Genomic DNA, 26571 nt, shown 5'->3' with positions numbered 1-26571 from the left:
ACCTTTTTGCCCCACTGTATATGTACATTACCGGTCAAATCTTTTAGAACTTCTACTAATTCAAGGGTTTTTCTTTATTTTTACTATTTTCTACATTGTAGAATAATAGTGTAGACATCGATGTAGATGGGACTCCATATTGCCAGTTCATAATTCCTTACTTTCATAAGACATTCATAACCACATTATAACCTGCAATTCCTAAAAAACGCACAAATTAAGATCAGAGAATTTGGCTCCGAGAGCCTCTACTGAAGAAATGTGATCCTTAACCTCTCTTATCCCTCCTCATCCTTCTTTATGTGTTCGGCATTCTGAAACCTATACTGTACCCTCTGGTGAAGAAACGTTCTCATTTTCTCTGAAAATCACTTGGTGAGATGGGAGGAGACTGCTGGGCTGTTCCACTATAAGACCTGAACACACCTCTCCTCTCTCTCTCTCCTTCTCTAGCCTTGGTGAGATGGGAGGAGACTGCTGGGCTGTTCCACTATAAGACCTGAACACACCTCTCCTCTCTCTCTCTCCTTCTCTAGCCTTGGTGAGATGGGAGGAGACTGCTGGGCTGTTCCACTATAAGACCTGAACCCTCCTCTCTCTCTCTCTCTCTCCTTCTCTAGCCTTGGTGAGATGGGAGGAGACTGCTGAGCTGTTCCACTATAATACCTGAACCCTCCTCTCTCTCCTTCTCTAGCAGTGGTGAGATGGGAGGAGACTGCTGGGCTGTTCCACTTTAAGACCTGAACCCACCTCTCTCTCTCTCTCTCTCTCTCTCCTTCTCCATTCTACTGACTGCAGAACGGAGGCAAAACTGGAGCAGAGGTAAGTTCAAATGGATCCTTTCTAACCTCATGTTATCTCCAGGACCGTACCAGTGTCTACATGTGAAAACAGGGGTTTTCTACCTTCTGTAGTCAAAATGATGAAATTAAAGGTGCTAAAGTTTTTATTTTAAATATCGGCTGAATCTCAAACAAAACACTTATCACTCGATACGCTCGTTCACGAGTCAATCGAGTCGATCTCAAACGCTAGTTGTTGAGTGATCGAGGGCTCCACTGCTCCCTTCGGGAAGCCTCTTTATCGAGTGGGAATCCTGTGCTGACTCTGTACCCTCGGCTGCCTGCCACACTCTCTCTCCTTCTCTCCTTCTCTCCTTCTCTCTCCTTCTCTCCCTCTCTCCTTCTCTCTCTCTCTCTCTCTCTCTCTCTCTCTCTCTCTCTCTCTCTCTCTCTCTCTCTCTCTCTCTCTCTCTCTCTCTCTCTCTCTCTCTCTCTCTCTCTCTCTCTCTCTCTCTCTCTCTCTCTCTCTCTCTCTCTCTCTCTCTCTCTCTCTCTCTCTCTCTCTCTCTCTCTCTCTCTCTCTCTCCCCCCCCCTCTCTCTCTCTCTCCTTCTCTAGCCTTGGTGAGATGGGAGGAGACTGCTGAGCTGTTCCACTTTAAGACCTGAACCCTCCTCACTCTCTCTCTCTCTCTCTATTCTACTGACTGCAGAACAGAGGCAAACCTGGAGCAGAGGTAAGTTCAGATTGATCCTTTCCAGAAAAAGTACCTAATTCTCATACTTGAGTAAAAGTAAAGATACCTTAATAGAAAATGACTCAAGTAAAAGTAAAAGTCACCCAGTAAAATAATACTTGTGTAAAAGTCTAAAAGTATTTGGTTTTAAATATACTTAAGTATCAATACGATATTAAATACATTGTTTGACTCTAACATCGTAAAAACATTTTTTTGTTGTACTTCTTAAGTAGTTTTTATGGTGTCTGCACTTTACTTTACTATTTATATTTTTGACAACTTTTACTTTTACTTCACTATATTCCTAAAGAAAATAATATACTTTTTACTCCATACATTTCCCCTGACACCCAAAAGTACTCGTTACATTTCTAACGCTTAGCAGGACAGCAAAATTCATACACTTATCAAGAGAACATTCCCTCTGATATGACTCACTAAACACGAATGGTTCATTTGTAAATGATGTCTGAGAGTTAGCGGCCTGAGAGAGATTGAAAATGTAAGAGAACACAACAGCCAGCTGGTCTGCACATGCTCAGAGGGTGTGACTAAGGGTGCCGTCTGGGCAGCCATGCGAGTGTTAACAACGTTTAACTTACGCTCTCAGGGGAGACCGTGAGTATGTAGCCTACGTTGTCCTCAGGGTCATTGCGCTCGAATTGTGATAAAAAGGAGTTTAGCTCCTCCGGTAGGGTGGCGTTGGTTACTGCGATGTGGCTGGCTTTCTTTTTTATAATCCATGATCGTTAGGAGCCCCTGTCACATACTGCCTTGTGTCCGACCCGCTGAATTGCTCTTCCACTTTGTCTCTATAGGCACAAAATCAAGATCATCAAAGACCTCAACCACCCGAGCCACGGCCTGTTCACCCCACTACCATCTAGAAGGCGAGGTCAGTACAGGTGCATCAAAGCTGGGACCGAGAGACTGAAAAATAGCTTCTATCTCAAGGCCATCAGATTGTTAAATCGTCACCACTAGCCAGCCTCCTCCCAGTACCCTGCCCTGACCTTTAGTCCCTGTTAACAGCTACCACCAGGTACTCAACCCTGAACCTGTGTACACAGAGTCATTGAACACTGGTCACTTTAATCATGTTTACATACTGTTTTATCCACTTCACATATACACTACCGACAAAAGTTTTATAACACCTACTCATTCCAGGGTTTTTCTTTATTTTTACTATTTTCTACATTGTAGAATAATAGTGAAGACATCAAAACTATGAAATAACACACATGGAATCATGTAGTATCCAAAAAAGTGTTAAACAAATCAAAATAAATCAAAATATATTTTAGATTCTTCAAAGTAGCCATCCTTTGCATTGATGACAGCTTTGCACACTCTTACAGTCAGGCGTTTACATTTGGGTGGTCCTGGGAATTGATCCCACTACCCTGCTGATACAAATGCCTTGCTCTACCAACTGAGCAACTGTACAAAGGACCAACATTTAAAAATGTGATTTTACAATAATTTGGGATCCTTGGCAAATTTCAGGGATCGCAGATAAATCATATAGTTGTAGACTCTGATCAAGTCATCGTAGGTTGTATAAAATGATCAAGTCAAAGACGTCTATGGCTCTTGCTCTCTTCTCCCGATTGACATATTATGCCCCGGTGACTTTTCTGACATGCAGAAACTTTCTGTCGTGTATTGTATATTTTTTGTGTTATCATGTTATTCTGTTTGTTTTATTCTGACCACCAGTGGACTGAACTCAAGCAGTGAGGCATCATGTTATTCTGTTTGTTTTATTCTGACCACCAGTGGACTGAACTCAAGCAGTGATGCATCATGTTATTCTGTTTGTTTTATTCTGACCACCAGTGACCTCCTACTATGGATCCTGTCTCAAACCAAACCCTGAGTCTGGCAGCACTGGGACGGCCCTTCTCCCTGGGAATGCTGTATGACTGCCGCAATGATCACCTCATTCCAGGTAGCACGCTTACTCACTACTCAGTCAGTCAGTCATACCCACACACAATAAAATAACTGTTAGTGTTTCGTTTGTCTCCTCTGATTACAGGTCTGTCACTGTGGGACCAGAAACATCTCAAAAATAACATCATTACAACAGACAAGCCTTTCACCGACTTCAAAGTCATCACATCTGACTCTACAGCTGACAAATTCTCTGTGTTAAATGTGAACGGCTCTCTCAAAGCAAGCTGTTTGGCAGGGCTGGTTAAGGTTGAGGGATCAGCTAAGTATTTGAAAGATGTTAAAGAGTCTCAGAATCAGGCGAGGGTCACACTTTGTTTCAGCACTACTAAGAAAAACAGTCAACTGTCCATGAGCCACCTTGGGAAGAAACACATAAAGTACAAGGAGGTTTTTAGCCAAGGCATAGCTACACATGTGGTCACAGGTATACTTTATGGAGCAAATGCTTTCTTTGTGTTTGATCGTGAGGTCTCAAGTGACGAGGACCGTAAAGATATTGAGGGAAACTTGAAAGTGATGTTAAAAAGTGTTTCCAATGTTTCAATTGGGGGTGAGAGTGCTTTAGACATGAAGAACACTTTTGAAACTGAGAAGTTCTCTTGTAGATTCCATGGGGACGTTCTCCTGGAAAACAATCCTGTATCTTTTCAAGATGCCATGGACACCTACAAAACTTTGCCTCAGAAGGTAGGTGAGGGGGTTCCTGTGCAAGTGAATCTACTTCCGTTAAAAGCCTTGGACCCCACTGCAGCCCAGATGGTTCGTCAGATCAGTGGAAGCTTAGTTGACCAATGGCAGACTGCGCTGGAAGACCTCCGTGAGCTGGAGATGAGATGCAACGATGCAATGAGAAGCAAGCCTGGAAAATACTTCAAGGAAATTGATGCCAAAGTGAAAACTTTCAAAAAACTGTGTTTCACAGAGCATTTGAAGACTACTTTGGCGGACCTCCTTCCGTCTATTAGAGGGGGAGAAAAGGAAGAGGGGGTGTTGTCCGACTTCTTGAAAAAGCAGCAAGAGTTCCGTTTCAACAGCAACATCCTCAGTGAATGTATGGATCGCATTGAGAGAGAGATCAATGTGGTTGATCGATTCCTAAGGATGATTACAGAGGACTACAGTCAGACGTGTTCCACCAAGATAGTCACATCGAAGAGCGAACTTGACAAAGAGGTCTTGAACTCAAAGGTGAAGCGTGTTGTATGTTTCACTTTCACCTCTCTGGGGTGCGAGGACCCTATTCTGTCAGCTTTGGATTCCCCCTCTGAGAACACACAAGCCTTAGTTCAAGGTAAACCTGATCTGACAAGATGGTACCAGTCTGTCAATGTATTTGATGACATGGACAAGCAAGCTGGACTTTTCAAAGATTTTGCAGAAGCTAACAAAGAGGACACACAAAAACGTTTCCTATTGGCCTCCATTCCCAACAAGGAACAAGAAGGAGCCAGCATTTACCTTTATGAGAACGGATCCATAAGAAACGAGCATTGGGAACCTCCATCTAAATTTGAGAAGCCCACAGCACGTGACAGAACTCACAACAGTGTGACGCTGGAGTTGCTCCCTCCTGATAGGGGAGCCCATGACGTCACCCACTACCTGATTGAACACTGTATCGATGAGAAAGATGGATGGAGCAGTGAGAAGACGTCTGAATATGGCGCAGCCTACACAGTGTCTGGACTGCTTCCCAGTACAGGGTACAAGTTCAAATACAGAGCCGTGTGCTCCTTAGGCCTTGGTCCAGACAGCGAGGTTAGTGACATCATCAGAACCTTGCCTTCCTGCCCTCCCAGTAAGCCTGAAATCAAAGCCTACTCCACTGAGCTCATGGTATGCTGTCCAACGCCGTCTGTGATTGGACAAGGGGTCAAGATTCAGAACCAAGTGGTAGAATACAAAGAGGTGCCCACTGAAGAGAGTGAGGAGGAGGCAGAGTGGATGAAGAGGACTTCCAAAGACAACGTCTGCATCATCGCCGGACTGCAGTCCCTCACAAAGTACACAGTGAGAGTCAGATACGACTGTGGTGAAGCTGGGATCAGCAAGTGGAGCACACCAGTCATTATCTCCACTCTCTCAAAGACCACAGGATTGGCTGACGGTGTAAAAGACAAGAGTGAACTGAAGTTCTCTGGCTCGCCGTCTGTTTATGAGATCCCCATGGAAACGATACAGCCGGTGGATAAAGTAGCCAGGCTCAGGTTTGGAGAGCAGAGTTCCAGGACCAGGAGGACAATCTATCTGTTGGGAGACAAAGACCAGGTAATGGCTCTGATGATCAACTACATCCTGGGAGTTCAGTGGGAGAATGGGTTCCGTTTCAAGCTACCCCAAAATGACGAGGTATCTACAATGATATATGAAATCAATTACCAGGATGGATTCCAGATCCCCTTCTCTCTCACCATTATCTATGATAGACAAGACAAGTGTAGATCATTAGATTTGGGCCAGATCAGGGTCAATGCTCTGTGCTCTGTGTGCGATGCGGCTGAGTTTAGGGATCTAGACTCTAGAGATTGTAAAGAAATGAAGAGATGGGAGAAGGAATGGAAGATGCTGAACCTGTTGACACATGCAGATGGAAGGCAACTCTTTAATCACATCGACACTGAGGACATTCCAGTTCACTTCAAGTTCAATCTGTCAGCGTTTACAGACCAGGCCAGGAGAAGCCATGATTATGGTGATGGAGTCATGATGTTGAGGAGTCGCCATGATGTGATGAGGGGAATCTGTGACAAGATGAGGGAAATAAGAATCATGATGATGATGATGATGAGTACAAGGATAGACAACCATTTCATAATGCAGCACCACACTGACACGATGAGGAGGATGGATCACATGATGATGAAAAGCCATGATGATGATGATGGTGATGATGATGATGGTGGTGGTGGTGATGGTGGTGGTGGTGGTGGTGGTGATGGTGGTGGTGGTGGTGGTGATGGTGGTGGTGGTGGTGGTGGTGGTGGTGGTGATGGTGGTGGTGGTGGTGATGGTGGTGGTGGTGATGGTGGTGGTGGTGGTGGTGATGGTGGTGGTGGTGGTGATGGTGGTGATGGTGGTGGTGATGGTGGTGGTGATGGTGATGGTGGTGGTGGTGGTGATGGTGGTGGTGGTGATGGTGGTGGTGGTGGTGGTGATGGTGGTGGTGGTGGTGATGGTGGTGATGGTGGTGGTGATGGTGGTGGTGATGGTGGTGATGGTGGTGGTGATGGTGGTGGTGATGGTGGTGGTGGTGGTGGTGGTGGTGGTGATGGTGGTGGTGATGGTGGTGGTGGTGGTGGTGGTGATGGTGGTGGTGATGGTGGTGGTGATGGTGGTGGTGATGGTGGTGGTGGTGGTGGTGATGGTGGTGGTGATGGTGGTGGTGGTGATGGTGATGACCATCATCAGTTTGAGAAGATGTTCTGGGATGCAGATATGGGGAGTATGAAGAGGTTTTTCAAGACCTTGTTGAAAATGGAGAGCTCATGTTTGCTCAAAGACCTGTTTCTTTTGAATCCAGACAGATTGTTTTATTAGCAGGTCAACCTCATGTTGTTATCTTCTTGGTGTCCATAAGGCAGAGACAAGACCTCTCTGCTTTTGACCGTTTCAAGGCTAATGGCCCTTCATTTCCTTTAGTTTCCTTCTACTGGTCCACTGTTCTACTGTTCTACTGTTCTACTGTTCTACTGTTGTCCTGTTCTCCCCAGTTGTTATGGGATGTCCTCTACTGTTCTACTGTTCTACTGTTCTCCCCAGTTGTTATGGGATGTCCTCTACTGTTCTACTGTTCTACTGTTCTACTGTTCTACTGTTCTCCCCAGTTGTTATGGGATGTCCTCTACTGTTCTACTGTTCTACTGTTCTCCCCAGTTGTTATGGGATGTCCTCTACTGTTCTACTGTTCTACTGTTCTCCCCAGTTGTTATGGGATGTCCTCTACTGTTCTACTGTTCTACTGTTCTACTGTTCTCCCCAGTTGTTATGGGATGTCCTCTATGGTTCTACTGTTCTACTGTTCTACTGTTCTCCTGTTCTCCCCAGTTGTTATGGGATGTCCTCTACTGTTCTACTGTTCTACTGTTCTACTGTTCTACTGTTCTACTGTTCTACTGTTCTACTGTTCTACTGTTCTCCCCAGTTGTTATGGGATGTCCTCTACTGTTCTACTGTTCTCCCCAGTTGTTATGGGATGTCCTCTACTGTTCTACTGTTCTACTGTTCTCCCCAGTTGTTATGGGATGTCCTCTACTGTTCTACTGTTCTACTGTTCTCCCCAGTTGTTATGGGATGTCCTCTATGGTTCTACTGTTCTACTGTTCTACTGTTCTCCTGTTCTCCCCAGTTGTTATGGGATGTCCTCTACTGTTCTACTGTTCTACTGTTCTACTGTTCTCCTGTTCTCCCCAGTTGTTATGGGATGTTCCCTAATGTTCTACTGTTCTCCTGTTCTACTGTTCTACTGTTCTACTGTTCTACTGTTCTCCTGTTCTCCCCAGTTGTTATGGGATGTCCTCTACTGTTCTACTGTTCTATTGTTCTACTGTTCTACTGTTCTCCCCAGTTGTTATGGGATGTCCTCTATGGTTCTACTGTTCTACTGTTCTCCTGTTCTACTGTTCTACTGTTCTACTGTTCTCCTGTTCTCCCCAGTTGTTATGGGATGTCCTCTATGGTTCTACTGTTCTACTGTTCTACTGTTCTACTGTTCTACTGTTCTACTGTTCTACTGTTCTCCTGTTCTCCCCAGTTGTTATGGGATGTCCTCTACTGTTCTACTGTTCTATTGTTCTACTGTTCTCCCCAGTTGTTATGGGATGTCCTCTACTGTTCTACTGTTCTCCTGTTCTACTGTTCTACTGTTCTACTGTACTCCCCAGTTGTTATGGGATGTCCTCTATGGTTCTACTGTTCTACTGTTCTCCCCAGTTGTTATGGGATGTCCTCTACTGTTCTACTGTTCTACTGTTCTACTGTTCTACTGTTCTACTGTTCTCCCCAGTTGTTATGGGATGTCCTCTATGGTTCTACTGTTCTACTGTTCTACTGTTCTACTGTTCTACTGTTCTCCCCAGTTGTTATGGGATGTCCTCTATGGTTCTACTGTTCTACTGTTCTACTGTTCTCCTGTTCTCCCCAGTTGTTATGGGATGTTCCCTAATGTTCTACTGTTCTACTGTTCTACTGTTCTACTGTTCTACTGTTCTCCTGTTCTCCCCAGTTGTTATGGGATGTCCTCTATGGTTCTACTGTTCTACTGTTCTACATTTCTCCTGTTCTCCCCAGTTGTTATGGGATGTTCCCTACTGTTCTACTGTTCTACTGTTCTCCCCAGTTGTTATGGGATGTCCTCTATGGTTCTACTGTTCTACTGTTCTACTGTTCTCCTGTTCTCCCCAGTTGTTATGGGATGTTCCCTACTGTTCTACTGTTCTACTGTTCTACTGTTCTACTGTTCTCCCCAGTTGTTATGGGATGTTCCCTGCTGTTCTACTGTTCTCCCCAGTTGATATGGAATGTCCTCTACTGTTCTACTGTTCTACTGTTCTACTGTTCTACTGTTCTCCCCAGTTGTTATGGGATGTCCTCTACTGTTCTACTGTTCTACTGTTCTACTGTTCTACTGTTCTACTGTTCTACTGTTCTCCCCAATTGTTATGGGATGTCCTCTACTGTTCTACTGTTCTACTGTTCTACTGTTCTCCCCAGTTGTTATGGGATGTCCTCTACTGTTCTACTGTTCTACTGTTTTACTGTTCTCCCCAGTTGTTATGGGATGTCCTCTACTGTTCTACTGTTCTCCCCAGTTGTTTTGGGATGTCCACTACTGTTCTACTGTTCTCCTGTTCTCCCCAGTTGTTATGGGATGTCCTCTACTGTTCTACTGTTCTCCTGTTCTCCCCAGTTGTTATGGGATGTCCTCTACTGTTCTCCTGTTCTCCTGTTCTCCCCAGTTGTTATGGGATGTCCACTACTGTTCTACTGTTCTCCCCAGTTGTTATGGGATGTCCACTACTGTTCTACTGTTCTCCCAAGTTGTTATGGGATGTCCACTACTGTTCTACTGTTCTCCTGTTCTCCCCAGTTGTTATGGGATGTCCTCTACTGTTCTACTGTTCTACTGTTCTACTGTTCTACTGTTCTACTGTTCTCCCCAGTTGTTATGGGATGTCCTCTACTGTTCTACTGTTCTACTGTTCTCCCCAGTTGTTATGGGATGTCCTCTACTGTTCTACTGTTCTACTGTTCTCCCCAGTTGTTATGGGATGTCCTCTACTGTTCTACTGTTCTACTGTTCTCCCCAGTTGTTATGGGATGTCCTCTATGGTTCTACTGTTCTACTGTTCTCCTGTTCTCCCCAGTTGTTATGGGATGTCCTCTACTGTTCTACTGTTCTACTGTTCTACTGTTCTCCTGTTCTCCCCAGTTGTTATGGGATGTTCCCTAATGTTCTACTGTTCTCCTGTTCTACTGTTCTACTGTTCTACTGTTCTACTGTTCTCCTGTTCTCCCCAGTTGTTATGGGATGTCCTCTACTGTTCTACTGTTCTATTGTTCTACTGTTCTCCCCAGTTGTTATGGGATGTCCTCTACTGTTCTACAGTTCTCCTGTTCTACTGTTCTACTGTTCTCCCCAGTTGTTATGGGATGTCCTCTATGGTTCTACTGTTCTACTGTTCTACTGTTCTACTGTTCTACTGTTCTACTGTTCTACTGTTCTACTGTTCTACTGTTCTCCCCAGTTGTTATGGGATGTCCTCTATGGTTCTACTGTTCTACTGTTCTACTGTTCTCCTGTTCTCCCCAGTTGTTATGGGATGTTCCCTAATGTTCTACTGTTCTACTGTTCTACTGTTCTACTGTTCTCCTGTTCTCCCCAGTTGTTATGGGATGTCCTCTATGGTTCTACTGTTCTACTGTTCTACATTTCTCCTGTTCTCCCCAGTTGTTATGGGATGTTCCCTACTGTTCTACTGTTCTACTGTTCTCCCCAGTTGTTATGGGATGTCCTCTATGGTTCTACTGTTCTACTGTTCTACTGTTCTCCTGTTCTCCCCAGTTGTTATGGGATGTTCCCTAATGTTCTACTGTTCTACTGTTCTACTGTTCTACTGTTCTCCCCAGTTGTTATGGGATGTTCCCTACTGTTCTACTGTTCTCCCCAGTTGATATGGAATGTCCTCTACTGTTCTACTGTTCTACTGTTCTACTGTTCTACTGTTCTCCCCAGTTGTTATGGGATGTCCTCTACTGTTCTACTGTTCTACTGTTCTACTGTTCTACTGTTCTACTGTTCTCCCCAGTTGTTATGGGATGTCCTCTACTGTTCTACTGTTCTACTGTTCTACTGTTCTCCCAAGTTGTTATGGGATGTCCTCTACTGTTCTACTGTTCTACTGTTCTACTGTTCTCCCCAGTTGATATGGAATGTCCTCTACTGTTCTACTGTTCTACTGTTCTACTGTTCTACTGTTCTCCCCAGTTGTTATGGGATGTCCTCTACTGTTCTACTGTTCTACTGTTCTACTGTTCTACTGTTCTCCCCAATTGTTATGGGATGTCCTCTACTGTTCTACTGTTCTACTGTTCTACTGTTCTCCCAAGTTGTTATGGGATGTCCTCTACTGTTCTACTGTTCTACTGTTCTACTGTTCTCCCCAGTTGTTATGGGATGTCCTCTACTGTTCTACTGTTCTCCCCAGTTGTTTTGGGATGTCCACTACTGTTCTACTGTTCTCCTGTTCTCCCCAGTTGTTATGGGATGTCCTCTACTGTTCTACTGTTCTCCTGTTCTCCCCAGTTGTTATGGGATGTCCTCTACTGTTCTCCTGTTCTCCTGTTCTCCCCAGTTGTTATGGGATGTCCACTACTGTTCTACTGTTCTCCCCAGTTGTTATGGGATGTCCACTACTGTTCTACTGTTCTCCCAAGTTGTTATGGGATGTCCACTACTGTTCTACTGTTCTCCTGTTCTCCCCAGTTGTTATGGGATGTCCTCTACTGTTCTACTGTTCTACTGTTCTACTGTTCTACTGTTCTCCCCAGTTGTTATGGGATGTCCTCTACTGTTCTACTGTTCTACTGTTCTCCCCAGTTGTTATGGGATGTCCTCTACTGTTCTACTGTTCTACTGTTCTCCCCAGTTGTTATGGGATGTCCTCTACTGTTCTACTGTTCTACTGTTCTCCCCAGTTGTTATGGGATGTCCTCTATGGTTCTACTGTTCTACTGTTCTACTGTTCTCCTGTTCTCCCCAGTTGTTATGGGATGTCCTCTACTGTTCTACTGTTCTACTGTTCTACTGTTCTCCTGTTCTCCCCAGTTGTTATGGGATGTTCCCTAATGTTCTACTGTTCTCCTGTTCTACTGTTCTACTGTTCTACTGTTCTCCTGTTCTCCCCAGTTGTTATGGGATGTCCTCTACTGTTCTACTGTTCTATTGTTCTACTGTTCTCCCCAGTTGTTATGGGATGTCCTCTACTGTTCTACAGTTCTCCTGTTCTACTGTTCTCCCCAGTTGTTATGGGATGTCCTCTATGGTTCTACTGTTCTACTGTTCTACTGTTCTACTGTTCTACTGTTCTACTGTTCTACTGTTCTACTGTTCTCCCCAGTTGTTATGGGATGTCCTCTATGGTTCTACTGTTCTACTGTTCTACTGTTCTCCTGTTCTCCCCAGTTGTTATGGGATGTTCCCTAATGTTCTACTGTTCTACTGTTCTACTGTTCTACTGTTCTCCTGTTCTCCCCAGTTGTTATGGGATGTCCTCTATGGTTCTACTGTTCTACTGTTCTACATTTCTCCTGTTCTCCCCAGTTGTTATGGGATGTTCCCTACTGTTCTACTGTTCTACTGTTCTCCCCAGTTGTTATGGGATGTCCTCTATGGTTCTACTGTTCTACTGTTCTACTGTTCTCCTGTTCTCCCCAGTTGTTATGGGATGTTCCCTAATGTTCTACTGTTCTACTGTTCTACTGTTCTACTGTTCTCCCCAGTTGTTATGGGATGTTCCCTACTGTTCTACTGTTCTCCCCAGTTGATATGGAATGTCCTCTACTGTTCTACTGTTCTACTGTTCTACTGTTCTACTGTTCTCCCCAGTTGTTATGGGATGTCCTCTACTGTTCTACTGTTCTACTGTTCTACTGTTCTACTGTTCTACTGTTCTCCCCAGTTGTTATGGGATGTCCTCTACTGTTCTACTGTTCTACTGTTCTACTGTTCTCCCAAGTTGTTATGGGATGTCCTCTACTGTTCTACTGTTCTACTGTTCTACTGTTCTCCCCATTTGATATGGAATGTCCTCTACTGTTCTACTGTTCTACTGTTCTACTGTTCTCCCCAGTTGTTATGGGATGTCCTCTACTGTTCTACTGTTCTACTGTTCTACTGTTCTACTGTTCTACTGTTCTACTGTTCTCCCCAATTGTTATGGGATGTCCTCTACTGTTCTACTGTTCTACTGTTCTACTGTTCTCCCAAGTTGTTATGGGATGTCCTCTACTGTTCTACTGTTCTACTGTTCTACTGTTCTCCCCAGTTGTTATGGGATGTCCTCTACTGTTCTACTGTTCTACTGTTTTACTGTTCTCCCCAGTTGTTATGGGATGTCCTCTACTGTTCTACTGTTCTCCCCAGTTGTTTTGGGATGTCCACTACTGTTCTACTGTTCTCCTGTTCTCCCCAGTTGTTATGGGATGTCCTCTACTGTTCTACTGTTCTCCTGTTCTCCCCAGTTGTTATGGGATGTCCTCTACTGTTCTCCTGTTCTCCTGTTCTCCCCAGTTGTTATGGGATGTCCACTACTGTTCTACTGTTCTCCCCAGTTGTTATGGGATGTCCACTACTGTTCTACTGTTCTCCCAAGTTGTTATGGGATGTCCACTACTGTTCTACTGTTCTCCTGTTCTCCCCAGTTGTTATGGGATGTCCTCTACTGTTCTACTGTTCTACTGTTCTACTGTTCTACTGTTCTACTGTTCTACTGTTCTCCCCAGTTGTTATGGGATGTCCTCTACTGTTCTACTGTTCTACTGTTCTCCCCAGTTGTTATGGGATGTCCTCTACTGTTCTACTGTTCTACTGTTCTCCCCATTTGTTATGGGATGTCCTCTACTGTTCTACTGTTCTACTGTTCTCCCCAGTTGTTATGGGATGTCCTCTATGGTTCTACTGTTCTACTGTTCTACTGTTCTCCTGTTCTCCCCAGTTGTTATGGGATGTCCTCTACTGTTCTACTGTTCTACTGTTCTCCTGTTCTCCCCAGTTGTTATGGGATGTTCCCTAATGTTCTACTGTTCTCCTGTTCTACTGTTCTACTGTTCTACTGTTCTACTGTTCTCCTGTTCTCCCCAGTTGTTATGGGATGTCCTCTACTGTTCTACTGTTCTATTGTTCTACTGTTCTCCCCAGTTGTTATGGGATGTCCTCTACTGTTCTACAGTTCTCCTGTTCTACTGTTCTCCCCAGTTGTTATGGGATGTCCTCTATGGTTCTACTGTTCTACTGTTCTACTGTTCTACTGTTCTACTGTTCTACTGTTCTCCCCAGTTGTTATGGGATGTCCTCTATGGTTCTACTGTTCTACTGTTCTACTGTTCTCCTGTTCTCCCCAGTTGTTATGGGATGTTCCCTAATGTTCTACTGTTCTACTGTTCTACTGTTCTACTGTTCTCCTGTTCTCCCCAGTTGTTATGGGATGTCCTCTATGGTTCTACTGTTCTACTGTTCTACATTTCTCCTGTTCTCCCCAGTTGTTATGGGATGTTCCCTACTGTTCTACTGTTCTACTGTTCTCCCCAGTTGTTATGGGATGTCCTCTATGGTTCTACTGTTCTACTGTTCTACTGTTCTCCTGTTCTCCCCAGTTGTTATGGGATGTTCCCTAATGTTCTACTGTTCTACTGTTCTACTGTTCTACTGTTCTCCCCAGTTGTTATGGGATGTTCCCTACTGTTCTACTGTTCTCCCCAGTTGATATGGAATGTCCTCTACTGTTCTACTGTTCTACTGTTCTACTGTTCTACTGTTCTCCCCAGTTGTTATGGGATGTCCTCTACTGTTCTACTGTTCTACTGTTCTACTGTTCTACTGTTCTACTGTTCTCCCCAGTTGTTATGGGATGTCCTCTACTGTTCTACTGTTCTACTGTTCTACTGTTCTCCCAAGTTGTTATGGGATGTCCTCTACTGTTCTACTGTTCTACTGTTCTACTGTTCTCCCCAGTTGATATGGAATGTCCTCTACTGTTCTACTGTTCTACTGTTCTACTGTTCTACTGTTCTCCCCAGTTGTTATGGGATGTCCTCTACTGTTCTACTGTTCTACTGTTCTACTGTTCTACTGTTCTACTGTTCTACTGTTCTCCCCAATTGTTATGGGATGTCCTCTACTGTTCTACTGTTCTACTGTTCTACTGTTCTCCCAAGTTGTTATGGGATGTCCTCTACTGTTCTACTGTTCTACTGTTCTACTGTTCTCCCCAGTTGTTATGGGATGTCCTCTACTGTTCTACTGTTCTACTGTTTTACTGTTCTCCCCAGTTGTTATGGGATGTCCTCTACTGTTCTACTGTTCTCCCCAGTTGTTTTGGGATGTCCACTACTGTTCTACTGTTCTCCTGTTCTCCCCAGTTGTTATGGGATGTCCTCTACTGTTCTACTGTTCTCCTGTTCTCCCCAGTTGTTATGGGATGTCCTCTACTGTTCTCCTGTTCTCCTGTTCTCCCCAGTTGTTATGGGATGTCCACTACTGTTCTACTGTTCTCCCCAGTTGTTATGGGATGTCCACTACTGTTCTACTGTTCTCCCAAGTTGTTATGGGATGTCCACTACTGTTCTACTGTTCTCCTGTTCTCCCCAGTTGTTATGGGATGTCCTCTACTGTTCTACTGTTCTACTGTTCTACTGTTCTACTGTTCTACTGTTCTACTGTTCTACTGTTCTCCCCAGTTGTTATGGGATGTCCTCTACTGTTCTACTGTTCTACTGTTCTCCCCAGTTGTTATGGGATGTCCTCTACTGTTCTACTGTTCTACTGTTCTCCCCATTTGTTATGGGATGTCCTCTACTGTTCTACTGTTCTACTGTTCTCCCCAGTTGTTATGGGATGTCCTCTATGGTTCTACTGTTCTACTGTTCTACTGTTCTCCTGTTCTCCCCAGTTGTTATGGGATGTCCTCTACTGTTCTACTGTTCTACTGTTCTCCTGTTCTCCCCAGTTGTTATGGGATGTTCCCTAATGTTCTACTGTTCTCCTGTTCTACTGTTCTACTGTTCTACTGTTCTACTGTTCTCCTGTTCTCCCCAGTTGTTATGGGATGTCCTCTACTGTTCTACTGTTCTATTGTTCTACTGTTCTCCCCAGTTGTTATGGGATGTCCTCTACTGTTCTACAGTTCTCCTGTTCTACTGTTCTACTGTTCTCCCCAGTTGTTATGGGATGTCCTCTATGGTTCTACTGTTCTACTGTTCTACTGTTCTACTGTTCTACTGTTCTACTGTTCTCCCCAGTTGTTATGGGATGTCCTCTATGGTTCTACTGTTCTACTGTTCTACTGTTCTCCTGTTCTCCCCAGTTGTTATGGGATGTTCCCTAATGTTCTACTGTTCTACTGTTCTACTGTTCTACTGTTCTCCTGTTCTCCCCAGTTGTTATGGGATGTCCTCTATGGTTCTACTGTTCTACTGTTCTACATTTCTCCTGTTCTCCCCAGTTGTTATGGGATGTTCCCTACTGTTCTACGGTTCTACTGTTCTCCCCAGTTGTTATGGGATGTCCTCTATGGTTCTACTGTTCTACTGTTCTACTGTTCTACTGTTCTCCTGTTCTCCCCAGTTGTTATGGGATGTTCCCTAATGTTCTACTGTTCTACTGTTCTACTGTTCTCCCCAGTTGTTATGGGATGTTCCCTACTGTTCTACTGTTCTCCCCAGTTGATATGGAATGTCCTCTACTGTTCTACTGTTCTACTGTTCTACTGTTCTACTGTTCTCCCCAGTTGTTATGGGATGTCCTCTACTGTTCTACTGTTCTACTGTTCTACTGTTCTACTGTTCTACTGTTCTCCCCAGTTGTTATGGGATGTCCTCTACTGTTCTACTGTTCTACTGTTCTACTGTTCTCCCAAGTTGTTATGGGATGTCCTCTACTGTTCTACTGTTCTACTGTTCTACTGTTCTCCCCAGTTGTTATGGGATGTCCTCTACTGTTCTACTGTTCTACGGTTTTACTGTTCTCCCCAGTTGTTATGGGATGTCCTCTACTGTTCTACTGTTCTCCCCAGTTGTTTTGGGATGTCCACTACTGTTCTACTGTTCTCCTGTTCTCCCCAGTTGTTATGGGATGTCCACTACTGTTCTACTGTTCTCCTGTTCTCCCCAGTTGTTATGGGATGTCCACTACTGTTCTACTGTTCTCCTGTTCTCCCCAGTTGTTATGGGATGTCCACTACTGTTCTACTGTTCTCCTGTTCTCCCCAGTTGTTATGGGATGTCCACTACTGTTCTACTGTTCTCCCCAGTTGTTATGGGATGTCCACTACTGTTCTCCTGTTCTCCCCAGTTGTTAAGGGGTGTCCACTACTGTTCTACTGTTCTCCTGTTCTCCCCAGTTGTTATGGGATGTCCACTACTGTTCTACTGTTCTCCTGTTCTCCCCAGTTGTTATGGGATGTCCACTACTGTTCTACTGTTCTCCTGTTCTCCCCAGTTGTTATGGGATGTCCTCTACTGTTTTACTGTTCTCCTGTTCTCCCCAGTTGTTATGGGATGTCCTCTACTGTTCTCCTGTTCTCCTGTTCTCCCCAGTTGTTATGGGATGTCCACTACTGTTCTACTGTTCTCCCCAGTTGTTATGGGATGTCCACTACTGTTCTACTGTTCTCCCAAGTTGTTATGGGATGTCCACTACTGTTCTACTGTTCTCCTGTTCTCCCCAGTTGTTATGGGATGTCCTCTACTGTTCTACTGTTCTACTGTTCTCCTGTTCTCCCCAGTTGTTATGGGATGTCCTCTACTGTTCTACTGTTCTACTGTTCTCCTGTTCTCCCCAGTTGTTATGGGATGTCCTCTACTGTTCTACTGTTCTACTGTTCTCCCCAGTTGTTATGGGATGTCCACTACTGTTCTACTGTTCTCCCCAGTTGTTATGGGATGTCCTCTACTGTTCTACTGTTCTACTGTTCTACTGTTCTCCCCAGTTGTTATGGGATGTCCTCTACTGTTCTACTGTTCTACTGTTTTCCCCAGTTGTTATGGGATGTCCACTACTGTTCTACTGTTCTCCTGTTCTCCCCAGTTGTTATGGGATGTCCACTACTGTTCTACTGTTCTCCTGTTCTCCCCAGTTGTTATGGGATGTCCTCTACTGTTCTACTGTTCTCCTGTTCTCCCCAGTTGTTATAGGATGTCCTCTACTGTTCTACTGTTCTCCCCAGTTGTTATGGGATGTCCTCTACTGTTCTACTGTTCTCCTGTTCTCCCCAGTTGTTTTGGGATGTCCTCTACTGTTCTACTGTTCTCCTGTTCTCCCCAGTTGTTTTGGGATGTCCTCTGCTGTTCTACTGTTCTCCTGTTCTCCCCAGTTGTTATGGGATGTCCTCTACTGTTCTACTGTTCTACTGTTCTCCCCAGTTGTTTTGGGATGTCCACTACTGTTCTACTGTTCTCCTGTTCTCCCCAGTTGTTATGGGATGTCCACTACTGTTCTACTGTTCTCCTGTTCTCCCCAGTTGTTATGGGATGTCCTCTACTGTTCTACTGTTCTCCTGTTCTCCCCAGTTGTTATGGGATGTCCTCTACTGTTCTCCTGTTCTCCTGTTCTCCCCAGTTGTTATGGGATGTCCACTACTGTTCTACTGTTCTCACCAGTTGTTATGGGATGTCCACTACTGTTCTACTGTTCTCCCAAGTTGTTATGGGATGTCCACTACTGTTCTACTGTTCTCCTGTTCTCCCCAGTTGTTATGGGATGTCCTCTACTGTTCTACTGTTCTACTGTTCTCCTGTTCTCCCCAGTTGTTATGGGATGTCCTCTACTGTTCTACTGTTCTACTGTTCTCCTGTTCTCCCCAGTTGTTATGGGATGTCCTCTACTGTTCTACTGTTCTACTGTTCTCCCCAGTTGTTTTGGGATGTCCTCTACTGTTCTACTGTTCTCCCCAGTTGTTTTGGGATGTCCTCTACTGTTCTACTGTTCTACTGTTCTCCCCAGTTGTTTTGGGATGTCCTCTACTGTTCTACTGTTCTCCCCAGTTGTTTTGGGATGTCCTCTACTGTTCTACTGTTCTACTGTTCTCCCCAGTTGTTATGGGATGTCCTCTACTGTTCTACTGTTCTACTGTTCTCCCCAGTTGTTTTGGGATGTCCTCTACTGTTCTACTGTTCTCCCCAGTTGTTATGGGATTTCCTCTACTGTTCTACTGTTCTACTGTTCTACTGTTCTCCCCAGTTGTTATGGGATGTCCTCTACTGTTCTACTGTTCTACTGTTCTCCTGTTCTACTGTTCTCGTGTTCTAATGTTCTCCTCTTCTACTGTTCTCCCCAGTTGTTTGTGATGTCCTCTCCTGTTCTACTGTTCTCCTGTTCTACTGTTCTCCTGTTCTACTGTTCTCGTGTTCTAATGTTCTCCTGTTCTCCTGTTCTTCCTCAGTTGTTTTGGTATGTCCTATACTGTTTTCTTGTTCTCCTGTTCTGCTGTTCTAATGTTCTCCTGTTCTCCTGTTCTAATTTTATACTGTTCGACAGTACCACTGTTCTTCCCCAGCTGTTTTGGGATGTCCTCTACTGTTCTACTGTTCTCCTGTTCTACTGTTCTACTGTTCTCCCCAGTTGTTATGGGATGTCCTCTACTGTTCTACTGTTCTACTGTTCTCCCCAGATGTTTTGGGATGTCCTCTACTGTTCTACTGTTCTCCCCAGTTGTTATGGGATGTCCCCTACTGTTCTACTGTTCTACTGTTCTCCCCAGTTGTTATAGGATGTCCTCTACTGTTCTACTGTTCTCCCCAGTTGTTTTGGGATGTCCTCTACTGTTCTACTGTTCTACTGTTCTCCCCAGTTGTTATGGGATGTTCCCTACTGTTCTACTGTTCTCCCCAGTTGATATGGAATGTCCTCTACTGTTCTACTGTTCTACTGTTCTACTGTTCTACTGTTCTCCCCAGTTGTTATGGGATGTCCTCTACTGTTCTACTGTTCTACTGTTCTACTGTTCTACTGTTCTACTGTTCTCCCCAGTTGTTATGGGATGTCCTCTACTGTTCTACTGTTCTACTGTTCTACTGTTCTCCCAAGTTGTTATGGGATGTCCTCTACTGTTCTACTGTTCTACTGTTCTACTGTTCTCCCCAGTTGTTATGGGATGTCCTCTACTGTTCTACTGTTCTACTGTTTTACTGTTCTCCCCAGTTGTTATGGGATGTCCTCTACTGTTCTACTGTTCTCCCCAGTTGTTTTGGGATGTCCACTACTGTTCTACTGTTCTCCTGTTCTCCCCAGTTGTTATGGGATGTCCACTACTGTTCTACTGTTCTCCTGTTCTCCCCAGTTGTTATGGGATGTCCACTACTGTTCTACTGTTCTCCTGTTCTCCCCAGTTGTTATGGGATGTCCACTACTGTTCTACTGTTCTCCTGTTCTCCCCAGTTGTTATGGGATGTCCACTACTGTTCTACTGTTCTCCCCAGTTGTTATGGGATGTCCACTACTGTTCTCCTGTTCTCCCCAGTTGTTAAGGGGTGTCCACTACTGTTCTACTGTTCTCCTGTTCTCCCCAGTTGTTATGGGATGTCCACTACTGTTCTACTGTTCTCCTGTTCTCCCCAGTTGTTATGGGATGTCCACTACTGTTCTACTGTTCTCCTGTTCTCCCCAGTTGTTATGGGATGTCCTCTACTGTTCTACTGTTCTCCTGTTCTCCCCAGTTGTTATGGGATGTCCTCTACTGTTCTCCTGTTCTCCTGTTCTCCCCAGTTGTTATGGGATGTCCACTACTGTTCTACTGTTCTCCCCAGTTGTTATGGGATGTCCACTACTGTTCTACTGTTCTCCCAAGTTGTTATGGGATGTCCACTACTGTTCTACTGTTCTCCTGTTCTCCCCAGTTGTTATGGGATGTCCTCTACTGTTCTACTGTTCTACTGTTCTCCTGTTCTCCCCAGTTGTTATGGGATGTCCTCTACTGTTCTACTGTTCTACTGTTCTCCTGTTCTCCCCAGTTGTTATGGGATGTCCTCTACTGTTCTACTGTTCTACTGTTCTCCCCAGTTGTTATGGGATGTCCACTACTGTTCTACTGTTCTCCCCAGTTGTTATGGGATGTCCTCTACTGTTCTACTGTTCTACTGTTCTACTGTTCTCCCCAGTTGTTATGGGATGTCCTCTACTGTTCTACTGTTCTACTGTTCTACTGTTTTCCCCAGTTGTTATGGGATGTCCACTACTGTTCTACTGTTCTCCTGTTCTCCCCAGTTGTTATGGGATGTCCACTACTGTTCTACTGTTCTCCTGTTCTCCCCAGTTGTTATGGGATGTCCTCTACTGTTCTACTGTTCTCCTGTTCTCCCCAGTTGTTATAGGATGTCCTCTACTGTTCTACTGTTCTCCCCAGTTGTTATGGGATGTCCTCTACTGTTCTACTGTTCTCCTGTTCTCCCCAGTTGTTTTGGGATGTCCTCTACTGTTCTACTGTTCTCCTGTTCTCCCCAGTTGTTTTGGGATGTCCTCTGCTGTTCTACTGTTCTCCTGTTCTCCCCAGTTGTTATGGGATGTCCTCTACTGTTCTACTGTTCTACTGTTCTCCCCAGTTGTTATGGGATGTCCCCTACTGTTCTACTGTTCTACTGTTCTCCCCAGTTGTTATAGGATGTCCTCTACTGTTCTACTGTTCTCCCCAGTTGTTTTGGGATGTCCTCTACTGTTCTACTGTTCTACTGTTCTCCCCAGTTGTTTTGGGATGTCCTCTACTGTTCTACTGTTCTCCCCAGTTGTTTTGGGATGTCCCCTACTGTTCTACTGTTCTACTGTTCTCCCCAGTTGTTTTGGGATGTCCTCTACTGTTCTACTGTTCTCCCCAGTTGTTTTGGGATGTCCTCTACTGTTCTACTGTTCTACTGTTCTCCCCAGTTGTTATGGGATGTCCTCTACTGTTCTACTGTTCTACTGTTCTCCCCAGTTGTTTTGGGATGTCCTCTACTGTTCTACTGTTCTCCCCAGTTGTTATGGGATGTCCTCTACTGTTCTACTGTTCTACTGTTCTACTGTTCTCCCCAGTTGTTATGGGATGTCCTCTACTGTTCTACTGTTCTACTGTTCTCCTGTTCTACTGTTCTCGTGTTCTAATGTTCTCCTCTTCTACTGTTCTCCCCAGTTGTTTGTGATGTCCTCTCCTGTTCTACTGTTCTCCTGTTCTACTGTTCTCCTGTTCTACTGTTCTCGTGTTCTAATGTTCTCCTGTTCTCCTGTTCTTCCTCAGTTGTTTTGGTATGTCCTATACTGTTTTCTTGTTCTCCTGTTCTGCTGTTCTAATGTTCTCCTGTTCTCCTGTTCTAATTTTATACTGTTCGACAGTACCACTGTTCTTCCCCAGCTGTTTTGGGATGTCCTCTACTGTTCTACTGTTCTCCTGTTCTACTGTTCTACTGTTCTCCCCAGTTGTTATGGGATGTCCTCTACTGTTCTACTGTTCTACTGTTCTCCCCAGATGTTTTGGGATGTCCTCTACTGTTCTACTGTTCTCCCCAGTTGTTATGGGATGTCCCCTACTGTTCTACTGTTCTACTGTTCTCCCCAGTTGTTATAGGATGTCCTCTACTGTTCTACTGTTCTCCCCAGTTGTTTTGGGATGTCCTCTACTGTTCTACTGTTCTACTGTTCTCCCCAGTTGTTTTGGGATGTCCTCTACTGTTCTACTGTTCTCCCCAGTTGTTTTGGGATGTCCCCTACTGTTCTACTGTTCTACTGTTCTCCCCAGTTAATATAGGATGTCCTCTACTGTTCTACTGTTCTCCCCAGTTGTTTTGGGATGTCCTCTACTGTTCTACTGTTCTCCCCAGATGTTTTGGGATGTCCTCTACTGTTCTACTGTTCTCCCCAGTTGTTATGGGATGTCCCCTACTGTTCTACTGTTCTACTGTTCTCCCCAGTTGTTATAGGATGTCCTCTACTGTTCTACTGTTCTACTGTTCTCCCCAGTTGTTATAGGATGTCCTCTACTGTTCTACTGTTCTCCCCAGTTGTTTTGGGATGTCCTCTACTGTTCTACTGTTCTACTGTTCTCCCCAGTTGTTTTGGGATGTCCTCTACTGTTCTACTGTTCTACTGTTCTACTGTTCTACTGTTCTCCCCAGTTGTTTTGGGATGTCCTCTACTGTTCTACTGTTCTACTGTTCTCCCCAGTTGTTTTGGGATGTCCTCTACTGCTCTACTGTTCTACTGTTCTCCCCAGTTGTTTTGGGATGTCCTCTACTGTTCTACTGTTCTACTGTTCTCCCCAGTTGTTTTGGGAGGTCCTCTACTGTTCTACTGTTCTACTGTTTTCCCCAGTTGTTTTGGGATGTCCTCTACTGCTCTACTGTTCTACTGTTTTCCCCAGTTGTTTTGGGATGTCCTCTACTGCTCTACTGTTCTACTGTTCTCCCCAGTTGTTTTGGGATGTCCTCTACTGTTCTACTGTTCTACTGTTCTACTGTTCTACTGTTCTCCCCAGTTGTTATGGGATGTCCCCTACTGTTCTACTGTTCTACTGTTCTCCCCAGTTGTTATAGGATGTCCTCTACTGTTCTACTGTTCTCCCCAGTTGTTATAGGATGTCCTCTACTGTTCTACTGTTCTCCCCAGTTGTTTTGGGATGTCCTCTACTGTTCTACTGTTCTACTGTTCTCCCCAGTTGTTTTGGGATGTCCTCTACTGTTCTCCTGTTCTCCCCAGTTGTTTTGGGATGTCCTCTACTGTTCTACTGTTCTCCTGTTCTCCCCAGTTGTTATGGGATGTCCTCTACTGTTCTACTGTTCTACTGTTCTCCCCAGTTGTTTTGGGATGTCCACTACTGTTCTACTGTTCTCCTGTTCTCCCCAGTTGTTATGGGATGTCCACTACTGTTCTACTGTTCTCCTGTTCTCCCCAGTTGTTATAGGATGTCCTCTACTGTTCTACTGTTCTCCCCAGTTGTTTTGGGATGTCCTCTACTGTTCTACTGTTCTCCCCAGTTGTTTTGGGATGTCCTCTACTGTTCTACTGTTCTCCCCAGTTGTTTTGGGATGTCCTCTACTGTTCTACTGTTCTACTGTTCTACTGTTCTACTGTTCTCCCCAGTTGTTTTGGGATGTCCTCTACTGTTCTACTGTTCTCCCCAGTTGTTTTGGGATGTCCTCTACTGTTCTACTGTTCTACTGTTCTCCCCAGTTGTTATGGGATGTCCTCTACTGTTCTACTGTTCTACTGTTCTCCCCAGTTGTTTTGGGATGTCCTCTACTGTTCTACTGTTCTACTGTTCTTCCCCAGTTGTTTTGGGATGTCCTCTACTGTTCTACTGTTCTACTGTTCTTCCCCAGTTGTTTTGGGATGTCCTCTACTGTTCTACTGTTCTACTGTTCTACTGTTCTACTGTTCTCCCCAGTTGTTTGGGATGTCCTCTACTGTTCTACTGTTCTCCCCAGTTGTTTTGGGATGTCCTCTACTGTTCTACTGTTCTACTGTTCTACTGTTCTCCCCAGTTGTTTTGGGATGTCCTCTACTGTTCTACTGTTCTACTGTTCTCCCCAGTTGTTTTGGGATGTCCTCTACTGTTCTACTGTTCTCCCCAGTTGTTATGGGATGTCCTCTACTGTTCTACTGTTCTACTGTTCTACTGTTCTCCCCAGTTGTTATGGGATGTCCTCTACTGTTCTACTGTTCTACTGTTCTCCTGTTCTACTCTTCTCGTGTTCTAATGTTCTCCTCTTCTACTGTTCTCCCCAGTTGTTTGTGATGTCCTCTCCTGTTCTACTGTTCTCCCGTTCTACTGTTCTCCTGTTCTACTGTTCTCGTGTTCTAATGTTCTCCTGTTCTCCTGTTCTTCCTCAGTTGTTTTGGTATGTCCTATACTGTTTTCTTGTTCTCCTGTTCTGCTGTTCTAATGTTCTCCTGTTCTCCTGTTCTAATTTTATACTGTTCGACAGTACCACTGTTCTTCCCCAGCTGTTTTGGGATGTCCTCTACTGTTCTACTGTTCTCCTGTTCTACTGTTCTACTGTTCTCCCCAGTTGTTGTGGGATGTCCTCTACTGTTCTACTGTTCTACTGTTCTCCCCAGATGTTTTGGGATGTCCTCTACTGTTCTACTGTTCTCCCCAGTTGTTATGGGATGTCCCCTACTGTTCTACTGTTCTACTGTTCTCCCCAGTTGTTATAGGATGTCCTCTACTGTTCTACTGTTCTCCCCAGTTGTTTTGGGATGTCCTCTACTGTTCTACTGTTCTCCCCAGTTGTTTTGGGATGTCCCCTACTGTTCTACTGTTCTACTGTTCTCCCCAGTTAATATAGGATGTCCTCTACTGTTCTACTGTTCTCCCCAGTTGTTTTGGGATGTCCTCTACTGTTCTACTGTTCTCCCCAGATGTTTTGGGATGTCCTCTACTGTTCTACTGTTCTCCCCAGTTGTTATGGGATGTCCCCTACTGTTCTACTGTTCTACTGTTCTCCCCAGTTGTTATAGGATGTCCTCTACTGTTCTACTGTTCTACTGTTCTCCCCAGTTGTTATAGGATGTCCTCTACTGTTCTACTGTTCTCCCCAGTTGTTTTGGGATGTCCTCTACTGTTCTACTGTTCTACTGTTCTCCCCAGTTGTTTTGGGATGTCCTCTACTGTTCTACTGTTCTACTGTTCTACTGTTCTACTGTTCTCCCCAGTTGTTTTGGGATGTCCTCTACTGTTCTACTGTTCTCCCCAGTTGTTTTGGGATGTCCTCTACTGCTCTACTGTTCTACTGTTCTCCCCAGTTGTTTTGGGATGTCCTCTACTGTTCTACTGTTCTACTGTTCTCCCCAGTTGTTTTGGGAGGTCCTCTACTGTTCTACTGTTCTACTGTTTTCCCCAGTTGTTTTGGGATGTCCTCTACTGCTCTACTGTTCTACTGTTTTCCCCAGTTGTTTTGGGATGTCCTCTACTGCTCTACTGTTCTACTGTTCTCCCCAGTTGTTTTGGGATGTCCTCTACTGTTCTACTGTTCTACTGTTCTACTGTTCAACTGTTCTCCCCAGTTGTTATGGGATGTCCCCTACTGTTCTACTGTTTTACTGTTCTCCCCAGTTGTTATAGGATGTCCTCTACTGTTCTACTGTTCTCCCCAGATGTTATAGGATGTCCTCTACTGTTCTACTGTTCTCCCCAGTTGTTTTGGGATGTCCTCTACTGTTCTACTGTTCTACTGTTCTCCCCAGTTGTTTTGGGATGTCCTCTACTGTTCTACTGTTCTCCCCAATTGTTTTGGGATGTCCTCTACTGCTCTACTGTTCTACTGTTCTCCACAGTTGTTTTGGGATGTCCTCTACTGTTCTACTGTTCTACTGTTCTACTGTTCTACTGTTCTCCCCCGTTGTTATGGGATGTCCCCTACTGTTCTACTGTTCTACTGTTCTCCCCAGTTGTTATAGGATGTCCTCTACTGTTCTACTGTTCTCCCCAGTTGTTATGGGATGTCCTCTACTGTTCTACTGTTCTACTGTTCTACTGTTCTCCCCAGTTGTTATGGGATGTCCTCTACTGTTCTACTGTTCTACTGTTCTCCTGTTCTACTGTTCTCGTGTTCTAATGTTCTCCTCTTCTACTGTTCTCCCCAGTTGTTTGTGATGTCCTCTCCTGTTCTACTGTTCTCCTGTTCTACTGTTCTCCTGTTCTACTGTTCTCGTGTTCTAATGTTCTCCTGTTCTCCTGTTCTTCCTCAGTTGTTTTGGTATGTCCTATACTGTTTTCTTTTTCTCCTGTTCTGCTGTTCTAATGTTCTCCTGTTCTCCTGTTTTAATTTTATACTGTTCGACAGTACCACTGTTCTTCCCCAGCTGTTTTGGGATGTCCTCTACTGTTCTACTGTTCTCCTGTTCTACTGTTCT

The 26571-nt window shown here is 44.6% G+C and overlaps 1 protein-coding gene across 1 annotated transcript; it reads left to right on the top strand.

The window, feature by feature from the left end:
* The first annotated feature begins 535 nt into the window (after nt 1-535).
* Nucleotides 536-26311, top strand: LOC139579800 (cytolytic toxin-beta-like). The gene is made up of 8 exons (XM_071408618.1): nt 536-822; nt 1400-1517; nt 2339-2415; nt 3363-3474; nt 3565-6414; nt 21959-21966; nt 24547-24554; nt 26302-26311. Exons 4-8 carry the CDS (start codon nt 3375-3377, stop codon nt 26309-26311), a joined length of 2976 nt encoding a protein of 991 aa, XP_071264719.1. The 5' UTR covers nt 536-822; nt 1400-1517; nt 2339-2415; nt 3363-3374.
* Nucleotides 26312-26571: the final 260 nt, after the last annotated feature.

Source organism: Salvelinus alpinus, chromosome 6 (genome assembly GCF_045679555.1).
Source record: "Salvelinus alpinus chromosome 6, SLU_Salpinus.1, whole genome shotgun sequence".
In the NCBI taxonomy this organism is placed as follows: Eukaryota; Metazoa; Chordata; class Actinopteri; order Salmoniformes; family Salmonidae; genus Salvelinus; species Salvelinus alpinus.
This window is presented reverse-complemented; position numbering and strand designations above follow the sequence as displayed.